The 23,057-nt window shown below is 44.8% G+C and overlaps 4 protein-coding genes across 4 annotated transcripts; 3 read left to right on the top strand and 1 right to left on the bottom strand.

Moving 5' to 3' along the window:
* Nucleotides 1-231: 231 nt before the first annotated feature.
* Nucleotides 232-13,125, bottom strand: LOC108130465 (uncharacterized). Its single transcript, XM_017248894.2, has 7 exons — nt 13,111-13,125; nt 7,603-8,258; nt 4,686-4,955; nt 4,250-4,427; nt 3,913-4,019; nt 827-904; nt 232-769 (listed from the first exon to the last, which is right to left on the bottom strand). The coding sequence occupies exons 2-7, from the start codon at nt 7,987-7,989 to the stop codon at nt 632-634; spliced, it is 1,158 nt and encodes a 385-aa protein (XP_017104383.3). The 5' UTR covers nt 7,990-8,258; nt 13,111-13,125; the 3' UTR covers nt 232-631.
* Nucleotides 12,237-21,854, top strand: LOC108130266 (uncharacterized). Its single transcript, XM_070280686.1, has 5 exons — nt 12,237-12,244; nt 13,405-13,507; nt 21,266-21,409; nt 21,461-21,634; nt 21,693-21,854. The coding sequence occupies exons 1-5, from the start codon at nt 12,237-12,239 to the stop codon at nt 21,852-21,854; spliced, it is 591 nt and encodes a 196-aa protein (XP_070136787.1).
* On the top strand, nt 19,025-20,584 carry LOC108130356 (uncharacterized). Its single transcript, XM_017248758.3, has 2 exons — nt 19,025-19,141; nt 19,424-20,584. The coding sequence occupies exons 1-2, from the start codon at nt 19,109-19,111 to the stop codon at nt 20,468-20,470; spliced, it is 1,080 nt and encodes a 359-aa protein (XP_017104247.2). The 5' UTR covers nt 19,025-19,108; the 3' UTR covers nt 20,471-20,584.
* Nucleotides 21,855-22,094: 240 nt separating the features above from the next.
* On the top strand, nt 22,095-22,589 carry LOC108130464 (uncharacterized). The gene is made up of 2 exons (XM_017248892.3): nt 22,095-22,176; nt 22,236-22,589. The coding sequence occupies exons 1-2, from the start codon at nt 22,147-22,149 to the stop codon at nt 22,563-22,565; spliced, it is 360 nt and encodes a 119-aa protein (XP_017104381.2). The 5' UTR covers nt 22,095-22,146; the 3' UTR covers nt 22,566-22,589.
* The last annotated feature ends 468 nt before the right edge of the window (nt 22,590-23,057 follow it).

Raw genomic sequence — 23,057 nt, forward strand, 5'->3', positions numbered from 1 at the left:
GGTCACGGTCGCAAAAATAGCGGAATAGGAAAATCCTTGAAAAATTCGGCAATGGACTTTAAACATAGCATTTAATAATTTGATTTTGAAAAAAATGCTCGTTAAAAAAATGTTATTATATGCAAACAATAATTGTAACCATTGTTGAATATATAAATAGTGAGAAGTAACAAGTTCGAAAAACCTACATAGTAATGAGTGTTATTATGAAGTGCCATTTTTGTGACCGCTTTTGCATTATTAGATGTCTATGGAAAGGGTGGCTTAGGCTAGGCTTACTCTTCATTAATGGTCAGGTGGCTATACAGTGGGTTCCAGTGCTTATTCAGGTAGGGTTTGTCAATTAGTCCTATAGGTAAGCTTTAACTCAACGATTACTCTTTTATCCCTACGACTATTTATGTTCCTATTGTTAAGTTATGAGTGTTTCCATATTGCTTTGTTGACTGGATAGATTTCCTGTTCTGTTTAGCCTCATCCTATATCGATTATGCTCCTGTTTATTATATCACCTGATTGAGAAAACGGATTGATTGATCAAGGATCTGGGATCGGGATTTGGGATCTGGGATCTTATATATCCGATATCTGATATCAAGACTTAAGCAGCTGCGCTGCTTAGGGCCGTTTCCTAGGGATGCTTTGTGTAATTATTTAGGGGCATCTCGGTCACGTGGGTGTGGGCCACCTCCCCCTTGTTCCTCTCGTGCAGGGCCATCTCTAGAGGGGCACTGGCTGGCTTCTTCTGGGCTGCCTTTTGGTTTTTAAGCTGCAATAAAAGATTACTTATTTAAGTCCGGAAATGGATGGTTCTGAGATTATTTACTCTCTGTATGGTCTTTTCAAAATCTTGATGTGGTTCGGGGCGCTTCATAGTGCTACAGTTCCTCAGCCTCTCGTTTGTCTGAAAAATAAAGCAAAACATAAGTTATCCCCTCAATTTATTCAATTTAAAGAGCCTTAATTATTTTAATCTAGAGTTCAAAATATTTTCTCCAGTATTGTGCGCACCCATGATTACTTCATTAACTCGAGAGCCAACCCAACAAATCGACACCTCAAAACAACCGCAGCCAGGACTTCAGAATAGAAATGTCAAATGAAAGCGGCGGGGCAGCCGAATAAGTGTAATGAAAGGCCAACAGTCGAGTCCCCGAAGGACGAGGAGCATTTCCGCAGCAGACCGCATAATGAGTGCAAGTTTAGGAGCCGGAGCACACGCTCCGGGCGACCTCTGACTGCTGGCTGGCCCAGTGAAAAACGGAAAGGGAAACCTCCAAAGCAGAGCAACATTGGGCAAAGAAAGGTAATGAGTGCCAGAGGACACCCCGCACACACAAAAGAAGTTATGTCCTCCGAAAACACGGAGCACAATTGTCGCCTGTGCCAGTGCTTAGCCCAAGTCATTTTCAAAATTGACCGCAAAACTCGCTGGGCAGCCGGACAGCCGGACAGCCGGTCAGCTGGACAGCAAAGTCCAAAAAGTCCGAACAAGCTGGAAAATCTGCAGTCCTGGCGTCCACTCAGCAGCGGCAAATTGTGCTTAAATATTAAATGAACAGCCGGCGAAAGAAAACCCGGACAACAACCGTAAAACACAAAAAGTTATAAACTCTCGCCGGGACCAAAGGACCCCGAAAAATACGGGCATGCCAAAATAAAAAAGACTCAAAAAAAGGCAAAAAATAAAAATAAAAGTACACGGCAGAGGACACACAAAACAAAACACTTTGGCACGCCTGAAATAATAAAAACAAATGCGAACGGAAAAAGGACCATCGTGTGTAGGCAGAGGTGGCCCCTTCGTCAACCCACTCCCGTTTCTGGGATGACAACCGCAACAAAGCCCGAAACGCGCCAAGGTGCAAATGACCAGGTACCATGCTCTAGGTTGCGGAGTTGCGGATTTGCCAGGACGTGCTCCTCCTCGGGTCCTTGACAACGCCCCCGACAATGCGATTGGCGCTCTAGTGCTCTGTGATCCCTTTTCCAGTAGTCGGGGCACTGCGAGAAATTGCTTACAATTGTACTTAAATTTTGTTTACATCTACTTTTTTTTTATACCCTTGCAGAGGGTATTATAATTTTGTCCAAAAGTGTGCAACGCAGTGAAGGAGACATCTCCGACCCTATGAAGTATATATATTCTTGATCAGGATCACCTCCTGAGTTGATATGAGCATGTCCGTCTGTCCGTCTGTCCGTCTGTCTGTCCGTCTGTCTGTCCGTTTCTACGCGAACTGGTCTCTCAGTTTTGAAGCTATCGTCTTGAAACTTTGCACACACCCTTCTTTCTTTGCACGCAGTATATAAGTCGGAACGGCCGGGATCGGCCGACTATATCCTATAGCTGCCATATAACTGATTGATCGGAAATGGTATAACTTTGGTGTTTTTAGAGTTAGAGAGTTCAATTTTGACACAAAAACTGTTTTTGGCAAACCATTACGACATGCCAAATTTCATAAGGATCGGCCGACTATATCCTATAGCTGCCATATAACTGAACGATCGGAAATGATCCAACTTTCGTGTTTTTGAAGATAGAAAGCTGAAACTTAATACAGATTCTATTTTTGGCCAGTTGATCCAACCTACCAAATTTCATTAGGATCGGCCGACTGTATCCTATAGCTGCCATATAACTGAACGATCGGAAATGGTACTTGGTAGAAATATCAACTTTCGTATTTTTGAAGATAGAAGTTTGGGACTTTTTTTAGATTTTTTATTTTAGTTAATTAGTTTTATTATGATGTAATCATAAGGATCGGCCAACTATATCCGATGTTTGCGATATATATCCGGTTTTAACTGCAAGGGTATATAAACTTCGGCTCCGCCCGAAGTTAGCTTTCCTTTCTTGTTTTAATATAAAGATATGAAACCTATGAGATTCGATCATCAAATCATTCCTTTAGGGTTTTAAAATTTAAAAGTTATTTTCAGTGTAGAGTTCTATTTCTTCCTGCATCTGCCACTTGCACTTGCAGCGCGCCCTTTTCCCATTGACAGTTCATATCTCGGAGTCTGGCATTTGCATCCGGCACATGTCCTTGTCCACTGGTTGCCCATCCTGGCCCACCCCATGACACTATTGCCATTGTCTGGTTTGGACCGTTCACCCGGCGCAAGTCAACGCAATTAACGGTAATTGCCTTTTATCGGCTTAGCCTTGATAAAGTTTTCCCGCCCCCAGCTGCCACTTTGCCCCACAGAACGCGACCTCCCCTAGTTAGTGTTGTTGGTCCTGCGGCCATCGTTGTTATTTGTAGGTTTACGCGGTTTTTATATTTTTATTTAATTTTATAAGTAGTCCGGATCCCGACCGCGTCCCCTCCTGCCTCTGAAACTTGTCTATGGCGAAAATTCGACATTAAACAGAGCAGCGGATGGGCTGGCCATTGGAAAAGTTTTTGTTTTGAATGCGGCTAGAAAATGCTTTGAAGTTGGCTCCAAATTATGGAACTTTTCATGGCTTTCTGGGGAAATGGGAGTAGGAGAATAGACGGAGGGGCATTCAGGGGACATCCGATCTCCAAATAAGGAACCAGGAATTAAACTGCCAGAGAAAAGCGAAAACTTCAACCGTTTTCCTGAATATCACACTCCGCCAGAAGTGTCTGATGCTTGACCAATGAAAGTCACTTTAAAATTTGGCGGAAACTTAATTCTTTCTAAAAATAATCTATGAAAGTGTATTATTTGTTAACTTTTTTGAAAGTAAACTCTAAATTAAAATTAAATTTAACTAAATTAAATCCATTTACTTTAACCACCATTTTACGACTCTTTTCAACATGGCGTCGTTCCGCACCAGCCTAAAGGTAGGCAATAAAATGTGTTCCTAACCGGAAATGACAAAATCACACATGGTGTGGGTGGTTCCAAATGAAGTGACCTCCGACTCACCTTCAGCTGCATTCCCTCGCCGGCGTTCAATTCATCTCCACTCTGCCGAAGGCCGTGTAAAAATCTGGCGAAGACCGTGCGCCGCTGCTTGTTTTTATTCCGACCCTCTGCCACAGAAACAAATCCAAATCCGGATGCAGGTTCAGATACAGATACAGATACAGAAACGCGAGGGCAATGAAGCGAACAATCAAACCGAGAATCAAACAGACATTCATTTGATTAACCAGACAGTCAAAGTTAAAGCGTAAAAACCAATTTAATTGAATTAAAAGCCATAAAAACCAAACAGCCGACAAACTGTCTCTAACCGCATCCGTGGAAGGATCTCTCTCACCTGTTGCCGAAAAGTCGTAAAAGAAATTGGACCGCGCTCCCGGGTAGCTGTGCTGCATTCCGTTCAGATTCAGAGCCGATTTCGAGTCGATAGCATTCCTGGCCATTCTATTGGCCAAGTCATTCTGCGTGTAGCTGTAGATCTCGTTCTCCTCTCGGTTCGACAGACAGCTGGAGGGCTTTAAAAAAGTACAGCCAAGTGGGGTTCGAAAAATTGATTATTTTCATACTAAGTACGATTTTATTTTACAAACATAATAAAAACTTATGGGTGAGTTTCTCTCTGTGCAGGGTCACATATAACCGTACACATGTGTCTGCATAATAAACGAGCTCCGAATGAATTAGAGTCTGATTAGCTCATGAGGTCGTAAAAGGCTCCCGCAGGCAAAAAAGGTTATAAAAGGTCAGAGGGCACCAGGAATGGCGTCGCTTACCAAGTACTTGCCGGGCACATAAAGCGGCTGGCTGTGGCTGGTGGGCAGCACCGAGGAGCCAACCAGGCCCCCGCCCATTCCCGATCCGCTGCAGCTCGGCCCCGCCATCCGACTCCGAGTGAGCGTTTGGCCTGTGGAGATGCGCACGTGGCGTTCCTTCCACTTGGACAGGCGCACCTGCTCGATGGCGTCCAGGACGTCCTCGTAGGGCATATTGATCTGCTTGCTGTAGTGGGCGGCCAGTCCTTCCAGGTATCCTCGTTTGCCCTCCTGCAGGGAGAGCCATAACATGGTTTTAATAATTAATTTGTTTGTAAAATCAATGGAATCTAATTGATTTCTGATTTCCCCAAGACCCACATTTCTCTTCTGTGTGCTTGTAAGGAGTTTTCCTGTCCAAATATCAAGAGTTGGAGAAGAAGTACAAAAGCAGGACAGATCTAATATCCTGAAATAGCCATCTAAGGCCAGGGTCAAAAGCAGGGAGGCACTGGGTAGCTAGGATCTAAGGCAGACACACACACAAGTGTTAATATCTTCCGGTAATTAGCGTGAGGTTGCCACTTAAATGTGTCCTGTTTGACATTCAAAGCGGTCACTGAAGCGGCAGCATCGTGCTCCTTTATGCTGCCACTGGCTTTGACTCATCCCCGGCATCCGTATCTGTATCTGTCCGCATCCGTATCTGCATCTGTGTCTGAGCCTGTCCCTGCCCCGGCGGCTGCTACCCAGCCCCAGCCCCTCGTGCTTGGCAAATTCATTTAGCGCCGCATTCAAGTAATGCACATGCAAACATTTGTGCTGAAATGCAACTTGTCTGCAGCTGTCAGTCAGTTAGACACACAGATACACATACACCCATGCACACAGCGCCCTGGCAGGCACACAGATACACCCAGAGGGATGTCTGCCTCATCAGCGCAAAGTGCAATTAGTTCAAGTTGCAACTCGCGCCCAGACAGCTCGACAGAGAGGGCTATACAGTGGGCGAAAGAGACGGGCAGCCAGTAAGCCAACAAGTCTCAGAGAAAACTACGGCAGACACCTTTCCTTGCCGCCGGCTTGCGTCCTTTCTCCTCACTCGCCGTAATTCCATTTGAGCCTTAAAGTTACATTTCAATTTGCGCAACAATCGTAAATATTTAACCACAACTTGGCATACAAACTATTTCGCAAGTAAGTACTTGCGGAAAAATAATAGCAACTGAAGCTAATTACAATGCAAAGCAGCGATTTCTCGAGCTCTGCCTATGGAAAAGTTTTGGCTCCTGCCGAAGGAGATGTCTGCCTTTCTTGACAGGAACTGCCAAAGAGTTATGCACAGAGAAAAAACTCTGTCACTTTGAATGACAATTATGATTAATTAAAAGTCTCGGGTAGCGTTTGGGAAAGAGCCCTGACTAAAATATGCTTTCGAAGTCCCTTTCTAAAGAAGGAGCTGTAGTGGAACCCAAAGGATCACGCGACCTGCATACAAAGCAGCTTCCTCGAAGAGTGTCTGCCAAACAGCTAACACCCGGCTATGTGGCTCAATAGGCGCCACTGCCACGCCCGTTTTAGCTGAAAGCATCACGCCCCCGAGATGAGGCATGCCAGCTCTTCAAATAACTTTAAATGGAGATGGGCACGCATCTATTTGCATTGCATTGAGATTGCATTTCTTTTGGCGGAATGCAGGCGTCCCTGAACCAGTGACATGCTTTCAGCAAAATGCAGATAAAACTGCACAGATACACACGCCCCCACCCACTCGAAAAATGTGGACAAAAGGCCAGGACTCATCGCAACCAGTCTGGCTGACAAGTGTCTTTCAATATAAATTTTTTTGCACAGACACAGTGGGTTCTTGAAGCTTGCGAAGTGCTTCAAAAGAAATATCTGGTGTAACTATATGTTGTATATAATATAAATAACAAAATACTTAAGACTTTTCTTTAACTTATAATCAATTTAAATATTTTATTCTTCCTTTTAAATATCAAGAGTAATACATTTTGTAACCACCGTAGTTTTTAGTCCATACGTGTGGTTCCATATTCCATAAAATTCTACGCTGTTTTTGCCCTGCTGGAAATTCCAATTTGCTGGCCTGGCCATTTTGGCCGATCGTTTAATTGCACCCCACCAGTTCTACCCCTTTTGCCAGCGAATCGTGACCACAATGCAGAGCTTTATCTCTAAGCCAGCAGCAGTGACCAAAAAATACGCGCCAAAATAAACAAAATTAACGCAATGCAAAATCATTTCCCCGGCCAGGGACCACCGACATGCATATAATAAAATAAACAAAACACCGAAATGGGCATGGTTGGGGGGAGGAGAGGCTAGAAAGGGTCAGGAGGGGACTTGGGAACGCCGAGGTGGCCCAGCGGGTTGGCCACTCGGTTTAACTAAATTAAAATCGTGTTAATTTCACATTAGAGCGCACACAGAGCTCACTGGCTCCCCGAACGCCTGTCACACATTGCACACTGCAATGTTATGGCGGTCCTGGCCCCTGGCCCTGCCCCATGGCCACCCGTCCTGCTATCTCCCTAGCCCCTAACTAGCCTGCTCTACCTCCTCTTCTCCTGGGGGCTCTGTGGCAGCATGCAAATTGCCAGAGCCCTAAACAAAATGACCAAAGATAAGAACAATCGCCTGGCGAGTCGGGCTTGTTTTCGTGGTGGAAACTATATAAACCTGGAAATAAATTATGGATTAAACAGGTGAAAATAAAGGTATTAATGAAGCTCTAGGGTTAACTCAACGTGTGTTTTTATAGCTATAAGCTTCCGGAAATTAATTGAAAAATCAAAACAATCAATTCCTTTGATATCAATCTATACCAATCTATAACTGGATCAGCCTCCCCCACTTACCCTTTTATTATATCTTGTACCTTTAAAGATCATGTACCCTCTGAATCCAGACTTACCGGTGTAGAGTATGGGTGGGCGGTGAGCCGTATCCCATCGGCTTCGAGATGCCGCTTCATGACCGCTTCGAGCTCCTTCATGGTCACCGGCGTATCACAGTCGGATGCCAGGATCTCGTTGCTGCTGCTCAAGGACACGGCCTTGGGGTCGTTGATTAGAACATAGACAATGGCCGCCCCCTTTTCCCGCAGCATCCGCACGTTCTTAAGCAGCTTGCCTCGATGCGAGGGCGTCTCCACGCCGATGGCGTCCAGGTCAATCTCCCCGATTTGCTTGCAGATCTCCAGCTCATCGTAGCCGTTCTCCAGAAAGCTCTCTCCATACTGTCCCATTCCGATGGTGCGCAGCCACTCGCAGACAATGTTGTTGGTATGGTGGGGCGGCATGTTGCTGGTGGTGCCACTGGAATGCGCGTTTGCGTATCACGTGGCCCCACTGCCTAGGGGCAGATCGATCGGTGCAAACGAGACCTTGGGCAAGCGATGGTGCGACTTGGACCCACTGGGTGCACCACTTCCACTAGCTGCACCACTGGGAGTCGCAGCCGCAGTGGCAGCCGCCTCCGGTTGATTACAGCTGCTGGCGGCGCTGCTGCAACTGCTGCTGGACGTTGCCTTCATAGCAGCGGCAACTGGAGAGTGTTAGACGGGATACTCTAGGGATGAAATGAGAAAAACTAAATATTTATATTTAGAATGTTATAATTCATTAATTAAAGCTTTAAGAAAAATGCTTACTTCTGATTAAATTAATATCGAAACCAACCCCCAACCGAAGGAATGAATTAAATTGACTTATTGATTACAGCTGCTGTAACGAAAGAGTGGCATTATTATGACTTTCATTTGCCAAGTGCAACAGTGCGTATGCGTAATATTGTTTCGACAACTTCCGGTGGCTAGGGTGGCCATTAAATCGAGCGCCCCCCGCCCTGACAGGTGAAGGTCGGAGGAAACGGCAGAAGCAGGATACTGGATACTGGAGGGAGGAGGAAGGTCAGACGGTGGGCTGGCATATCAATTTGCGTTAATAGCAGTCATTGTTCACTCGCATCGGGGGAGACGGGGCTCTGAGAGTGGCCTGCCTATCCTGGAGTCCTCCGCCTATAAGCACTTAATGATAATGCTCGGTCATGTACACGGGCCACTAAAACACTTGAATATGCTTAGCCCCGGAAGCCACTTGCATATGAATAAGCCACTTAAAATGACAGATGGACCAACATACGACTCCCCCGCCCTACGCACGCACGTCCTGTGAGGCTGACGGGGAGACTGGAAGACTGCGCCCTCGGGTCACAGACGAAAAGACAAAAGGAAGTCGCCTAACTATTTGCCAGATCCTTCCCCTTTGTTTGTTGTACATGTATTTGTGTGTTTGGCTGTAAAAATATTTTTGCTTGTCGAAAAATGAAATGCAAATGTCTGCTGGCAGCAGAAATATTGTCCAGCCAGGTGGCACGACTCCACCCAACGGCTGACCCAAAAATCCCCCAAAAGCCACCAAAGTGAAAGTAGGGACCTGGGGGCCAGACAATGGCATAATGAAAATAATGTGGCTACAGTTTGCCCAAACACACAAAACATACAAAATGCTGCAGCTGTCATTGAGTGTGCTTGGATTGGAGTGGACCCATTGGAGTCGGTGCCTTTGGGTTTCCTGTTTCTCCGGCCCGTGGATTTATGTACAAGAAATTCAGATTTGCCGTCCAAAGTGAGACACAACTAATTGACTCGGCTTGACTTGGCTTCGCATGCCTTTCATATTAATAAACACATGCTAGGGCAAGATGCCAGGAATGCTGGCGGATGGACAACGGGGCGTATGAGTGACCTCTGCAAAGAGGCTGAAGGAGATGAGGATGCTTTATGATATTTCATAGAGGGAAATTGCTGGGAGGCTCTTGACTATGGTGCAAGGGTTACTGATATTCCAGCCAATTTGAAGCCATTTAGGAATTAAAATGGTTCAAGTCTCTAAGGGAAGAGGGCAATCGATTTTTTGTATAATACTACACAAACTTTAAGGCTTACAAGACTTCTATCGATGTCTTAAATTAAACTTTAGAGAAAATGTTGGGAATTTCGATTTAAATTAAGTGTCTTAAAGTTTTATTATTTTCAGAAACAGAATCAATCCAAGCAAAAATGATTTAGCCAAGTTATTCAGGAAACAGCTCCTTCTCTCCTATGCCTCTGGATGAGTCCTCAGCCGCTGCAGCTACACATATTTAACCACACCTACCCACCAATGCCCACCTACGGAAAACTTTCGGCACATTGTTAGCATAATAAACACATAATAAAATGCAAAAGGCAAAATCAGTAAAGTCAATTTTGAAGATGTTTTGCATACGCAGCCGAAGTTTATTTACGAGCAAGCTGCCGTTTGCCGTCCTGCCCCAGAAATGCTGCAACTTGCAACTTAATGAATGTCAGATGCAGCCTGTACCTGGACGGGATATGCACACACATGTCATATCTGCACTGCCTACATAAGCTGCGTAATTGCATGAATGTTGGATTGGAAATTTGCATATGCCGCAAACTGACTCCGATAAGCGTCTTAAATTTTCAATTTCATTGTTTATTAAGTGCCAAATAATTGTGTTTGCCAGATAGTCCGGCGATCAAAGGTGTGCGCTACTCGGCCTGCCCACATTTTCCGTTTGTAATTATTGTGCAAATTTTGTGCAACTTCCCCTGCATAAAATTTCCTGTCCTGTCCACAACTGTGATTGACACTTTGAGGCCTCTCAGGCGTGTGAAAATTCTCAAATGTGCAGCGCGTTTTCTCCCTAATTACCCCGCTGCTCTATAATTTTCGAGCCTAGCATTTATAATTTAGCCAGGGCTTAGCGCCAAACTCCTTGAACTGCCCGGCACAAAATTAAACAGAAACAACACCATATGTGTGGGCAGATAAATACAAACCTATGCCCAGTACAATGGCTCCATTTTTTACGGCTTTCGCCGTCACTTTTTTCCATGCAAAATTTTCAGCCAGAGTAATTAATTTTAATATGAAAGCCAAACATGCGCTCCTAACAATTGTCATATAATTTGCCGTCTAGACAGTGGAAATTTAGTATTTTCAATTAACTGCAATGGCAACAGCGAGCTGCAAGCTTACCTCTCTCCGCCCCCGTTCTTGGCACCCTAAAAACAACAATGCACACAAAAAGGCGCACTCCGGTGATGGGAGGTGATGATGAGGGGCAGGTCCTGGAGCAGGAGCAGGCACTGCTTCTGCATCCTGCCTGTAGCTTTTGTGGCTGACTGCCATGTTGACATTGTATGCTCAGAAAAAAAATATGGCTCTGAAATCTATTTAGAACCTTTGATACCTACAGTTTAAATTTAAGAGGATATTTATATAAAGTTCGAACCTATACTCCGAAACTAATAGATCTCAAGATAGTCAGTGCACATTTTTATAAAGTCGGCAATCTCTAAATAACAAACTATACAATGTTAAGAAGACTATAGCTATATAAACATTAAAATTTAATTTAAAGTTTAGAAATAATTGTAATCCGAACGAGACCTTTAAGCTACCAACCTTCCCATTCGAATGTACTTCTCGGGCTTTAGGTATAAAGGGGAAATCGACCCACTCCCAGGCTCAGTTTTCCGAAATGCGAGTCAGAGCGAGAAAGAGCTGGAAGGTCCGCCCCTTGCAGCCTTGACTGTGGAGTAGCAGGCGCTCAGCAGCACCAGGCGGCGTCCTCAAGGTTGGCAACAAAATTGCAGTGCCAGTCACCCGAGAAGGAAGGCGGAGGGAGGCAGGCAGGGGTTTGTGTGGCAATGTCAGTGCACCTGACGCTGCTGCGGCTGCACTTGGCACTCGGCGAGCTCGCTTCAACTGAACTGAACTCGACTCGCTCCCTTTCCCAGGCCATAACAGTGCGTATTGCGGTTGTCGGGAGGGAAGCCCTGCAAATACCCCATCTCCAGCAACCCTTTCCACGGCTTCGATTTCACTTTTTTCTTTTCTCATTTTTTAAGCCCCGCTCGCACTCGTTTTTTAATTGAAATTTCATTTGCCGCGTTTGTTTGCACATAATTACGAATCGGGCGACTTTTGTCGCTTGTTATGCAAATTTAAGACAGGCTCATGCCCGCGATGAATGGGTGTAAAAATGTGAATAGAAGGGTTCGTTTTTTCGGGGGTGGGAGAAGAGAATTGCATGAATGCACTTCTTAAATTTTTTTCTGGTGCTTTTTTTTGGATTTCTGTGGTTTTTGTTGTGGCAGGAGATGGCCCCAAAAAGGGATTGGGGTCTCGCCGGGTGGGGACTAAAAAGGAAGCCATCCATCTGCAGCATCTGCCTGCAGCATCATCAGCTCCATTCAGCGCCAAGTATGTCTGCTTGCTAAACAAATGCGCCAAGAACTAAAAACCCATTCAAATAGTGAGCGGGGAATTGGCAGGACTCGTAAGGACTCCAAGGAGCTAAGTAAGTTTGCCAACGGGATAAATCAAACTGCTGCTTGCAACATTGTGGGCACAAGGAATGTTTTAAATTAAAGCCAACTTCAATGTAGCGGTGGCTAAATTTATTTAAAATATTTGCTGAAATTTATTACTTGGCTCTCACAGCTTGAAATTAATTAATCAAAAAGGTTTCACCATGGAGTTGTGGGTAATACTTCTACATTGTCTTATATCTTTTAGTTTTTGGGTTAATCCTTCTTTTAATAAAGACTTTGATATTTTAAATCAAGTAGTGAGTAAGCCAACTCCACACTCCGCACACTACCCGGATAGTAATAAATCCGTGCATTAACCCCGATTCCGGATATGCAATTTCCGCAAACTTTGTACCCTCTTGTTTTCGAAAATCCGGCTGTGAACCCATTGACTCCTGATTGAGTAATCAGCGAATGGAGCCTGTAATTCCGTAATTTACTTACATTGCGGGCGGCACAATCAATAGGTGGGTCCTGTGAGTCCTTTGCTGGTGTCCGGCCCTCTCAAGACATGCAACCCACACACACTGGCACACTCACTGGCACACACACACACACCCGCGGAAGTTAAGCGGTTTAGGAGTCGCTGCCTATAATCAAATGCTGTGGCACTTCATTTGTCGGGAATTGGCCGACTGCCCGGTGCCCGCAGAGACATAATCCCAGTGCCGCCCACTTGTTGGGAGAGTCCGACCGCAGGACAACAGCTGCACAGAGAACTAATCATGGTAATTTCGGGTCAATAATATTGAAAACAGATTGAATGATGAAAAGAGTTGGTAACAATAAGGTTTCTATTTTTCTTAAATGTCACAAAAATAAGAGTGGCAAAATATTGAAATTTGTAGAGTTCATTAGCCTTCAGTCATTAGTTTTAATTTTTATTTTATTTTAATTATTATCCATAATTATCCATTATCCTTATACTTAAAATTTTAGTTCCAACTTAAAGCTTTTTTAAATAGGTGTCCTAAATCTTTTTTGAAAAATTAAAAACACTTTTGTATAACATTTTTTAAATATTTGTTTCCATACTTTTTTTTCTCTGCACAGACCCCGTCCGTTCAAACACGCACAATTGCCGGACGCTTGATTTACGGCATTGGGTACTTTTTAGGGCTTTTTTTTGTGTCTTTGCAACACCTGCGAAACAATTCAAAAACCAGCCAAAAAACGGGCGCGAAAATGGCAACCGGAAAAAATACAGCAACCGGAAGCGGGGAAAAGTCGGAAAAACGGCAAAACGGCGGGCAAATTACGCGGCCAGACCCGACCCGGATCCTGGCTGATTGCAAGGCCTACGAACTGCCGAAATTGCGAATCGAGTAGGCGAATTGGCGCATCGACGAACGATTCAGAATTGGAATCGAAATCGGAGTCGAAATTCGCGCTGGAGAGGCCGGGCAGGAGCGTGCTAAAAAACGCAACCAAAGTATGCAAAGCACGCGAGCGTACTGAGCCTCCGCTGTCTGTGTTTTGCATTCGCAGCCAGAAAATCGCAGAAGCAGAGCAGAGCAGCCGGCGAGGAACTTCTCGAGGAAGGCCGTGCCGTGAACATTAACGCTAACGTTAACGTTAAAAAATTAAGAGAGGGGGTAGCCATGCCAGTGATGCGGAGTGGGGCACAACGGTGGAGGTGGAGGTGGCTGGTTGCAAGTGCCCGTTGTAAGCGATACCCAGGAGGGAGGTTTTTGCGAGCTCTGAGTTTTTCATCTTTTTTTTTGTATTTCGTATTTTTGCACTGTGCATTCTCTTTTTTATTCCAGCTGCAGCCACCCCGAAGTCGGAGTCGGTGTTGCCACAGCCCAAGAGTGGAAAGTAGGTGAGGCACATGAGGCCGTAGCGATGAGGTGGGCGAGGGGCGCCGTGGAGGCCCGCCGGGGCGAGAGTGTTTACCCCGGCTTAGACGGCTCTGACAGGCCGTCTGGGCTCCAAAGCATGAATGAGTTGTGGAAGCAAATGAAGTGCCACGCCAGCCGACTCGACGTTGCAACCCGCAGCGTGTTTAAATATAGCAGAGAACAAGCAGCAGCAGCAGCAGCAGCGGCAATGCAACGCTGCAGCAGCGGCAGTAGCAGGCAGAAGGACCATCGCAGTCCTTCACTGAAACAATAATAAATAAATAATTGCAGCTTTGGCAGGAAGAACCTAGAATTTAAATGTTTATACTAAACTTTTTTCAACTTTTTAACTCCAAACCCCCATATATCCCTTAGGTAGGTACTGTAGCCGTTTTTTCAGTGCACCAGGATGGTCGGCAGACGTTCACAGGCTATCATGTCACCGCCGGCGTCCTCATTTGTCTGTTTGCCTGTGTTTGTGCATGTTTGCATCTGTGTGGGTCTTGTGCACTTTTTATTTTAATTTCTTGTTTCTTTTTTTTTTAATTTTTCTTTTTTTTTGCAGTTAGACTACTAGGCAGGCAGTCAGTCAGTCAGTTTAGTTGCGAACAGGCCTCGGCATATTTTGTGCTTCATCATCTCGGCCGCTGATGATGACACATGCGAGCGACGGCAAACAAATCCGGGGAGAGGCCTGTGATGTTCATGTTGATGTTGATGTTGCTGCTGCCACTGCTGATGATATTGCTGCTGTCATCAGCAACATTTCCCAGGAACTTTCTGGTGGAGCGAGCGACTGTTTGCTGATGCAGCCGAATCGAGGCACTCCGTTTGGCTGCGAGGGCTGCGACCTTGGTGGGTGGGGGTGGCCCACCCGGCCAGTGGGTGTCTGCAGTAGTTTAATCATCAAATTACGCCGGATTGCAGTGTTAATAATGCAAGTCCACAGATGGCTGAGTAGACTAATCTGACTAATTGGAAGAAAATGCCATCCAACTGGCAAATGAACAGTTTCCAGCGACTCTCGATCGTAAATAAAATTTGTCTTTTTACTTATTTACTTACTACCAGACTAAAGGAGTTTTCAAACTCGGGTTTAATCTGTTTTGAGACCATATGGGCATAAAAGACCTCATCCTAAACAAAGAATACAAAAAATTTAATCAAAGGCATATTACAAAAGAGTTTGAAGGACTTTATAGTCGAGCCTGCGACTCGGAATCAGTCTCCGAATCGGAGGGCTTGGCCTGCTTATGCTCCATATAGCCAGCCGTAGTATATCTAGGTACGTATTCATATATCCCGTCCGGGGCACGTACTTGCGGTGGCTGGAATATAATGAGAGCTGGCTGCGGCACAAACGTGCCATAAACTGTGGCATCCATTTATCCAGCCGTCCATCCACCCCCAGACTCCAGTCTCCAGACTTTAACCCGCCGATGAATATTCCATGTGGCATGCGTTGACAAAGCCTCGTCATCTGGAGCATGAGAGTATCATATCATAAAGGCAAAGTTTTGTTCCTCGGCATGTACGATGCATGCCGTATATGAATATGTATATGGATGTACATATATATTCTTGTGCCGGGAGATTTGATATGTATCAGACGGAGTGGAGTGCTGTGTACTGGACTGTGGTGGAGCGGCGGGCTGAACTTTTATTGGTCTTGTTTTGATAGTTGACTCGCTGCTAAGCCTATTAAGGCGCTTGGGTCGACCAACAAGCCAAAGTCTTTTGCACCGACCAGGTTTCCACACCTCCACACATCCTTGCCGCGCCCGCCAAGTCACCCCATGTGTCAGACTACACTGGAAAACACAAGATAAAGGGCTAAAATAAAATACATCTCTTTCCTTCCAAGCTTTACTCCTTTCCCAAAGTGTACTTCCCACCCTTTGAATACTTTTTGTTGCTGGGGTATCCCTAGAAAATGATAGGCCCCACCAGGGAGCTAAGCTCTCTCTAGCTTTTTGCATTTTCTGTTGCTGTGGCTCCTGCTCCTGTTAATTATGGGGCTGGGAGGGGTGGTATCTGCTCGTTAGTGACGTCCTCGAAGGGCCTCATCCGACTCCGACTCTCTGTCTCTTTCTGCACCCGGACAGTGACGTCTCTCTCCCCGTCCGCCCTGGCTGCAATTTTCTCAAGAAGCCGCACTTAAATGGCTTCCTATGCGGGTGCAAACAAAAGCTGCCAAACACACACACTCTCACACATGTGGCACACTCGCCAGTATGTGTGTGTGTGTCGGCGACAGTTGCAAAAAAAATACTATGTATGGCAGAAATCGCTGCTGCAAGTCTTGCTGAAGTGGTGGTTGAATGCATACTCTTCTTTTTATGATGCCTTTTTTCTCGTTTTTGTCTTGCAACCTGCAAATGGAAAAAGAGTTTCAAATTTGTGTTGTGCTGCCACCGTCGTTGCTGCATTTGTTTTTGCCTCTGATGATGCTGATGTTCTGCGCAACACATGCGCCATTATGCAATTGATTTTTCTTCGTTTTTCGTTTTATTTCCCTTTTTGTTTGGCGAGCTTGGCAGCGCTGTTGCATTGTTGGTTGTTGCCTCGTTTCGTTTCGTTTCGCCTTTCTTTCTGTCTGTCATTCTTCCATTTTGGCTCGGTTAACAGGTCTGCCAAAGGTCATTCAACTTGGCTCTCACTAATTTGCCCGTGCGCCTAATTAAGCAGATCCCCCGACAACCTGCAACCCGCTACCGAAGCCCAAAAGTCGGCAACAAAACAGCAAGGCGTTGAAAGGCCAACTGGCTAACACACACACACTCCCACACACACAGCTAAATAGGTGTCTAAAGTGACGCTTTATATGGCAAAAATAAACTGAAAGAACTCGCACACAATCGAGGCAAACAGAGGGGGCAGTTGCAGATGCAGTTGCACGTGCTCTATCTCTATAAGTTGCCTGCCACTTCGCCCCATGGAGCGGGCTCATAACCCTGAATGCAACGCTGCAATGAATGAATGCCAACTGGCTCCAAAGACAGACGACTCACAGACGCACCCACACTCCCGAAATGGGGGTGCCTCACTCTCGCATCCTTGCATCGTTGCATCCTCGCAACATCCCACTCCTCCCACTCTGCAGTGAAGCAGATTGCGTATACGCAGCATTGGCCACTTGCATTATGAAGCATCTACTCCGGCCCTTGTGTCGGCGTGATAAGCCACCGCATCTGCATATGCATCTCTGCCTCTCTGTGACAGCGGGTCGCGATTCGTGCGTGTTTACACATAAAAAAAAATTAATTAATTCGAATGTAATGTGTAATGTGTAACCACAAAGAAGGAAACCACTTGCTCTACATGTCTGCTTCTCGAATTGCATATTTTTAAAGCCATTATGGCATTAAATGGAATCTCCTTATAGTCGCTCACATTTAATATTTGTAGTGTAACGCCTCCGTGATCTCCGGTTGCATTCATTGCGAATGTCAAGGGTTGGCAGTTGGCTTGCCAAGATGTTTTGTTTGACGCCGGAGGAACATGAACAGCAACGGCGGAATCCAAGCAAATGCCAGCAACATTTGCTGTGTCAAGTGGCAGTCAAGTGCATTTAACAGGGCGCGTCTTTGATTGACGTTAGTCCGCGCTCAGAATCATGGCCAAAATGGCGGGAGGTACTCGGCGCTCGAGGCAGAATCGCAGGCAATCACAAAAGCTGACTGTGTGCAATTGTCAAACGGAAACGCAGAGGCAAAGACTCTTCTGACAGCAGCCGGGGCAAATATCAAATGGAAAATAACATATTGCAGTAGCCGAGAGCCACGTGAAACTTCCTTTAATGCCCCAGAAACCTGAAGCGTTTCTGGTGCGTGTCAATCGTCTAATCCGGCTATTGCAACACCGGAGTTAACCACAAATCAACTGGTTTATTGAATATTAATGAATCCATCTGGTTACCCTAATTAAGTGCGAAACAAGGCAGTAAGATTGGGCCTCGGAACATCTGCTCGATGGAGTTACGGCATTCAATATGCAGTTTCTCTTCTCCTTTAATGAATAAATACATAGTTGAGAGGCCATCAAACTGGCATTAAATCACAAATCCCCAACGCAAAATTACAGAAACATCTATGGAGATTATTGTTTATGTGCATAAGCACTTTACAAGAGCCAAGCATTTGGCAAACAATACCCTAAACGACCGGGAACACACCCAAAATAAAGACAACTAAAATGGGTTTATGCGATTTTTATAGTTCGCAAGTTAGGCAAGTCATTTGCCAATTCAAATGAGCTCTACCAGTGCTCACAAAATGTATATGCATATGCGTATTTTAACCATCCATCTTCAAGCACATTTGAGCCAAGATTCAACTTTTACTTTTCACTGGGCTTCACAGCATAACTCGCTTCGCAGAAAAAGCAAACCAAATGATGCGAAGCAAATTAAATTACATTAAACTTGGCCGAGGCGAACCGACCTGAAGTGGCTAACAGCGGTAGAGCCATAAACATTTTCACGGCCCTTGACACTCGAAAAAATAATATACTTGCTTTACATTTGAATAGATGGACTTTAGGTTTTATTCCTTGGGATATATATACGACTAAACACTATACCATTTATTCGCTGTGTGGAATTGCTCTAAATTTAAATATAATAGGTGATATATAGTAGTGATTGTATTTTATGATAATTCATATATTAGTTAACCATTTAGTCTTCAGTCTTGCACCAAATTCCTCACTTCATAAAAAGTGCCTTATTTTTTTTCGAGTGAGGAGAAATGCAGGCAGACAATGTCTTCACTGGCACTTTAATTATGACAAAATTTGCGTGAGTGATAGTCAAATGATGCCGCAAGCCACAAGCCGAGCAATCTGAAGTGCCAGAGCGGGGAAAACATACAAAAATATAAACAAAACAAATAAACGATGCGCCGCAGAGACAATAAATATGGGGGAAAAGAAATTATGAAATGTGAGTTCGAAACTGTTACAACAAATCAAAGAGTCTGAGCAGCAGCAGCCACAAAGCAACACCATCCTATCCCATTCAGCAGACATTTCTTGTGGCAGAGTTGGCCCAAAACCCGTTTTCGAGTGATCTTCTTCGGCGGGTTGGCTTTGCGGGTGTTAGCCCGTCCGGAGTTCATTTAGCTGCCAGCCGGCGAAGAAACCACAACGCATCAAGTATCGTGTGTCCGAAAAAAAGCTAGAGCTCCTCCAAAATGCCGTCCCCACTGTGGCTGTTGATCTCAATGGTTAGTTTACCGCAGAAACACATTTCCGAGTGGATTTTTAAGATTTGTGAGGGACTACCACCCAAAATCTAAAAGTGAATACAAATTTTAAAAGTGTGAAAAATCGTTGAACTAAAATTTGAAAGGACTCAAATAAAAGGACTAATTTATGTTCAATATCTATACAAATTCTATTTTATTGAAACTGAAGTCCTAATAATACACAGGCATCTAGTTTAGTTTCCTCCAAATGTGACTGTAAATTATAATATCATTTTTATTTTGATTCTTCTTGATCTGCAGCTTGTCGTTGTTGGCTCGCAGGACTACCATTACCAACCTCCGCAAACTCCTTTTACGGCGGAGACCTACCACCAACCGCAGGCGCCGCAGCAGCCTCAAACCACAAAGTTTGTGGTGCAAACCCTGGGTCGCACTTATGGGTTGGAAACGCAGCGGGCGCCCGCCATCTACGAGGATCATCAGACCCAGGTGATCCGCGTTTTGGAGCAGCGTCAGTTGCAGCAGCAGCCCCAGACTTACTACCAGGCTCCCCAGCAGCAGCAGCAATACAGCTACCCAGCTCCGGTTCCCCAGCAGCTGCACACTTCTTCCTACACTAATCCCCTTTTGGTCAGCGCCAGCTATCAGGCTCCTCCGCAGGCTCTGGCTCCTCCAGCACCCGCTCCCCCATCACAGCCACTGAGCTATTACCAGCCGCAGCAACAGCAGCAACCGCTGGTGCCAGCGCACCAGAGGAGCCCTGCTCCGATTGTTGGATACTCCACTGCCCGCCAGCAGGCGCTGCAACCAGGGACCCAGTACCTGCCTCCTCAGCAGCCGCCCCCGCAGAAGCTCTTCTTCGGCAACCCTCAACCATACGCCTCGGTGACCATCGGCGGTCAGCAGGTCTTGGACGCAGGTCATGGCTCAGGAGTCGCTCCCAATGAGGTGCAGGTACAGCTGGTGGCCGCCACGGGCCAGCAACCCCAGCAGCCGCGTATCGGCGACCATGTCGGTCAGTCCCAAGGTGCCCAGGTCGATGGCTTCGACTACAAGCAGACTTCTCCCGGGGACACCCGAGACTACCAGAGATTTGTCACCAACTGTGGACCCGGAGGACAGTGCCAGCGCAAGGAGCTGGGACCTGGAGAGGTGGACCCCACCCACCAGAGGGTGCTGCAGTTCACCCGGTCCAGCACTCAGCCCCGCATAGAGGGCTGCTTCAAGAGCCCCGTGATCTACGTGCCCGTGGGAGCGGAGGTCAATAATCAGGGTCAGCTGCGGCCCAAGAACCGCCGCCAGAACGAGCGCCAGGAGCAGATCCTCTCCCGCTATCCCTACAACTAGACTAATCCTCTCCAAAAAACCGAATTTCACATCGAATTTATTAGTTGTTACATCTTAGTTGTCAATTGAATTGATTTTTTTGTAAATAAATCGATCAAAAGTTTACATTTAAAACATTTCAAATGTTAACCGTTTCGTGGGAGATTTAAAGCCCAAAAGTAGGCATCCATGGGGCATGGGGTATATGCATATTATTCACCAACCTGTTGCGGGTTGCCTAATAGATGGTTTATTGTGGGATTGCGTAGACGTTGCTATCGAGTCTCGGGCCATCAAATGCTAATTAGCTGACAAAATCGAAATGCATGGAGAAAAACGAATGGCACCAAGTTCAAAAATGAAATAAAGTCAAACACGTGCTAGGGTTTTGGTAATATTGAATACTAAAATCGTTTACGTATCTGATCATCAATTTAAAAATGAAAGATTCGGAAAAAAACACCTTATATGTGTCACTTTGTTTGATTAGGAAACTATAAAAGTTTCCACAAAACGTAATTAATCAGAGTCATTAAAATAGTTTAAAAAATATGCAAAATGTTGTCTAGACTGAATATTTCCAGTTCATTAAGTGGGAAATATATTTTGAGTAATAGATATTAAATGATTTTTTAGCTAAACCCAATTGTTTCAGTTCATATCTACTTGTTCACTGAAAAGTCTAAATGGCTTCGAAGCGTACTATTTTTGTGTGGTTATTTTTAACTTTACACAATGCAACTCAGGTTAAGAATTACTACATTTATATTTTAAAGGTATTTGAAACGAAATACTCATTTTCAGATCCACTCCAAGCTGGAGTTTACCAATATTGAATGCACCGTAGTGGACAAAATATTTGTAAAGTTCGATTACTGCTACATCAAGGCTGTAAATAGGAGCTACAAGTACATATCCTTGAAGGCCAATATGCTCGAATTACCATTATCAGATCCATCGGTAACTAACTGCTGGTCTTTAGACAGTTCTCTAATGTTAGTCGCTTTACAGGCCAGTTTACAAATATTACGGAGATTTCGAAAATATACACCTGTGACCATGAACGCCACCTTTGATGTCTGCAAGTTCATGTCCAGCCAAAAGAGCTCCAGGAATCCTATGCTAAGTCTCTTCGCGGATATTGCCAAAGCCTACACGAATGTCTACCACAAGTGTCCTTATGATGTAGGCTTGAGCAGTCACATATAGTATAAATCCACTGCTAACACCTGGCCTTTTTCAGCATGATCTTGTAATCGACAAGCTGCCGGCCTCATATCTAAATCAACATTTTCTAAATATCTTATTTCTACCCCCAGGCGAATACGCTTTTTATAGCTCTTGGTATACCAAAAACGTGGAAAGGGCTAAAATCAAGATTTACGGCACTCTGTCTTGGGAATAATTGTGACATTTTGTCACTGCATTTCAGGAAATACTTAATAAACAAAACATAACTGCCCTCGTGTCTGCACTGTGTTTGAACTTTAAAAAAATAAATCAGCACATGTATGTTTCGATATAATCGTGATTCGCCAACTGGTTTTGCTCTCAGTTCTCTTTAGAGATAATGTTATGACGCAACAGTTTTGCATAATTCTTTTAAAGGGTTCTCACTAATCGACTCTAAAATATTTAGTCACTCTGTGGAGCTCAAAGTGTGGAGACGCCAGAAGCCACCCTAGAACGAGAGAAGCATGAAGACGAGTTTGCTGCCAATTATTTTGGTAATACGGTATAACTTGTTTTCCAATCCAATGACGTCAAACGTTTAACCCTTCATCAGATTCTGAGCCTGGTTGCCGTTTTCGCCGAAGGTGATGATGGCTACTTGTACGGAAAACCCACTGGAGACCTGTTCTCGGAATCCCTCCCAGCAGTGCCCAGGGTTAGGAAGAACCGCTTGAAGCCGATGATCTACCCGGCACCTCTATCACAGAATTGTGGCAGCAACGACCCCGAAGTTCACGCAGCAGCTGTGGCAGCTTACCATGCTGCTCGCCCGCCCCCGCGCCGTGCTTACAATCACCAGGAACTTGTAGTGGACAGCTCCTTCTTCGAGCCCTCACAGGAAGCAATAGACGAACTCCGCAGAGTTCTGTTAGATCAGGAATAAAGAAAACTTATTACAAAAATGTGATTAATATTTTTGATGAAAAAGTGGAAGAATTATTCGAAGTCTTTTGAAAAAATCAATCAAATCAAGCCGCCAAAATAATTAAAACAGAATAATATTGCCAAAAAACATGCAGTTTTATGGGCAATCAAAGCAAAAATCCTTCAAGATGCAAAGATACAAACATTGGTCTGGGCCATAAGACGATCCTATGGCGTCACCATCCATATCTCCATTTTCAAGAGGATAGGTTGTAGGTTTTAATGCAGATTTTAGGTAATCGATGCACAAATCGTTTAAACATTAAACTTTAAAGTTTAAAGTAAAAGTTTTAGCATCGTTTCCATATCGGTTGTTGACTAAAGTGATTTTAGTAGCCTATTTAGATTACTAAATACTCTATAATCTACAGTCTATATAGAATATATTATACTCTATATTAGATTACTCTATAATCGAGTTTATAAGAACATTTTAAGATTAATCGATAAT

Source organism: Drosophila bipectinata, chromosome 3R (genome assembly GCF_030179905.1).
Source record: "Drosophila bipectinata strain 14024-0381.07 chromosome 3R, DbipHiC1v2, whole genome shotgun sequence".
NCBI classification, from domain to species: domain Eukaryota; kingdom Metazoa; phylum Arthropoda; class Insecta; order Diptera; family Drosophilidae; genus Drosophila; species Drosophila bipectinata.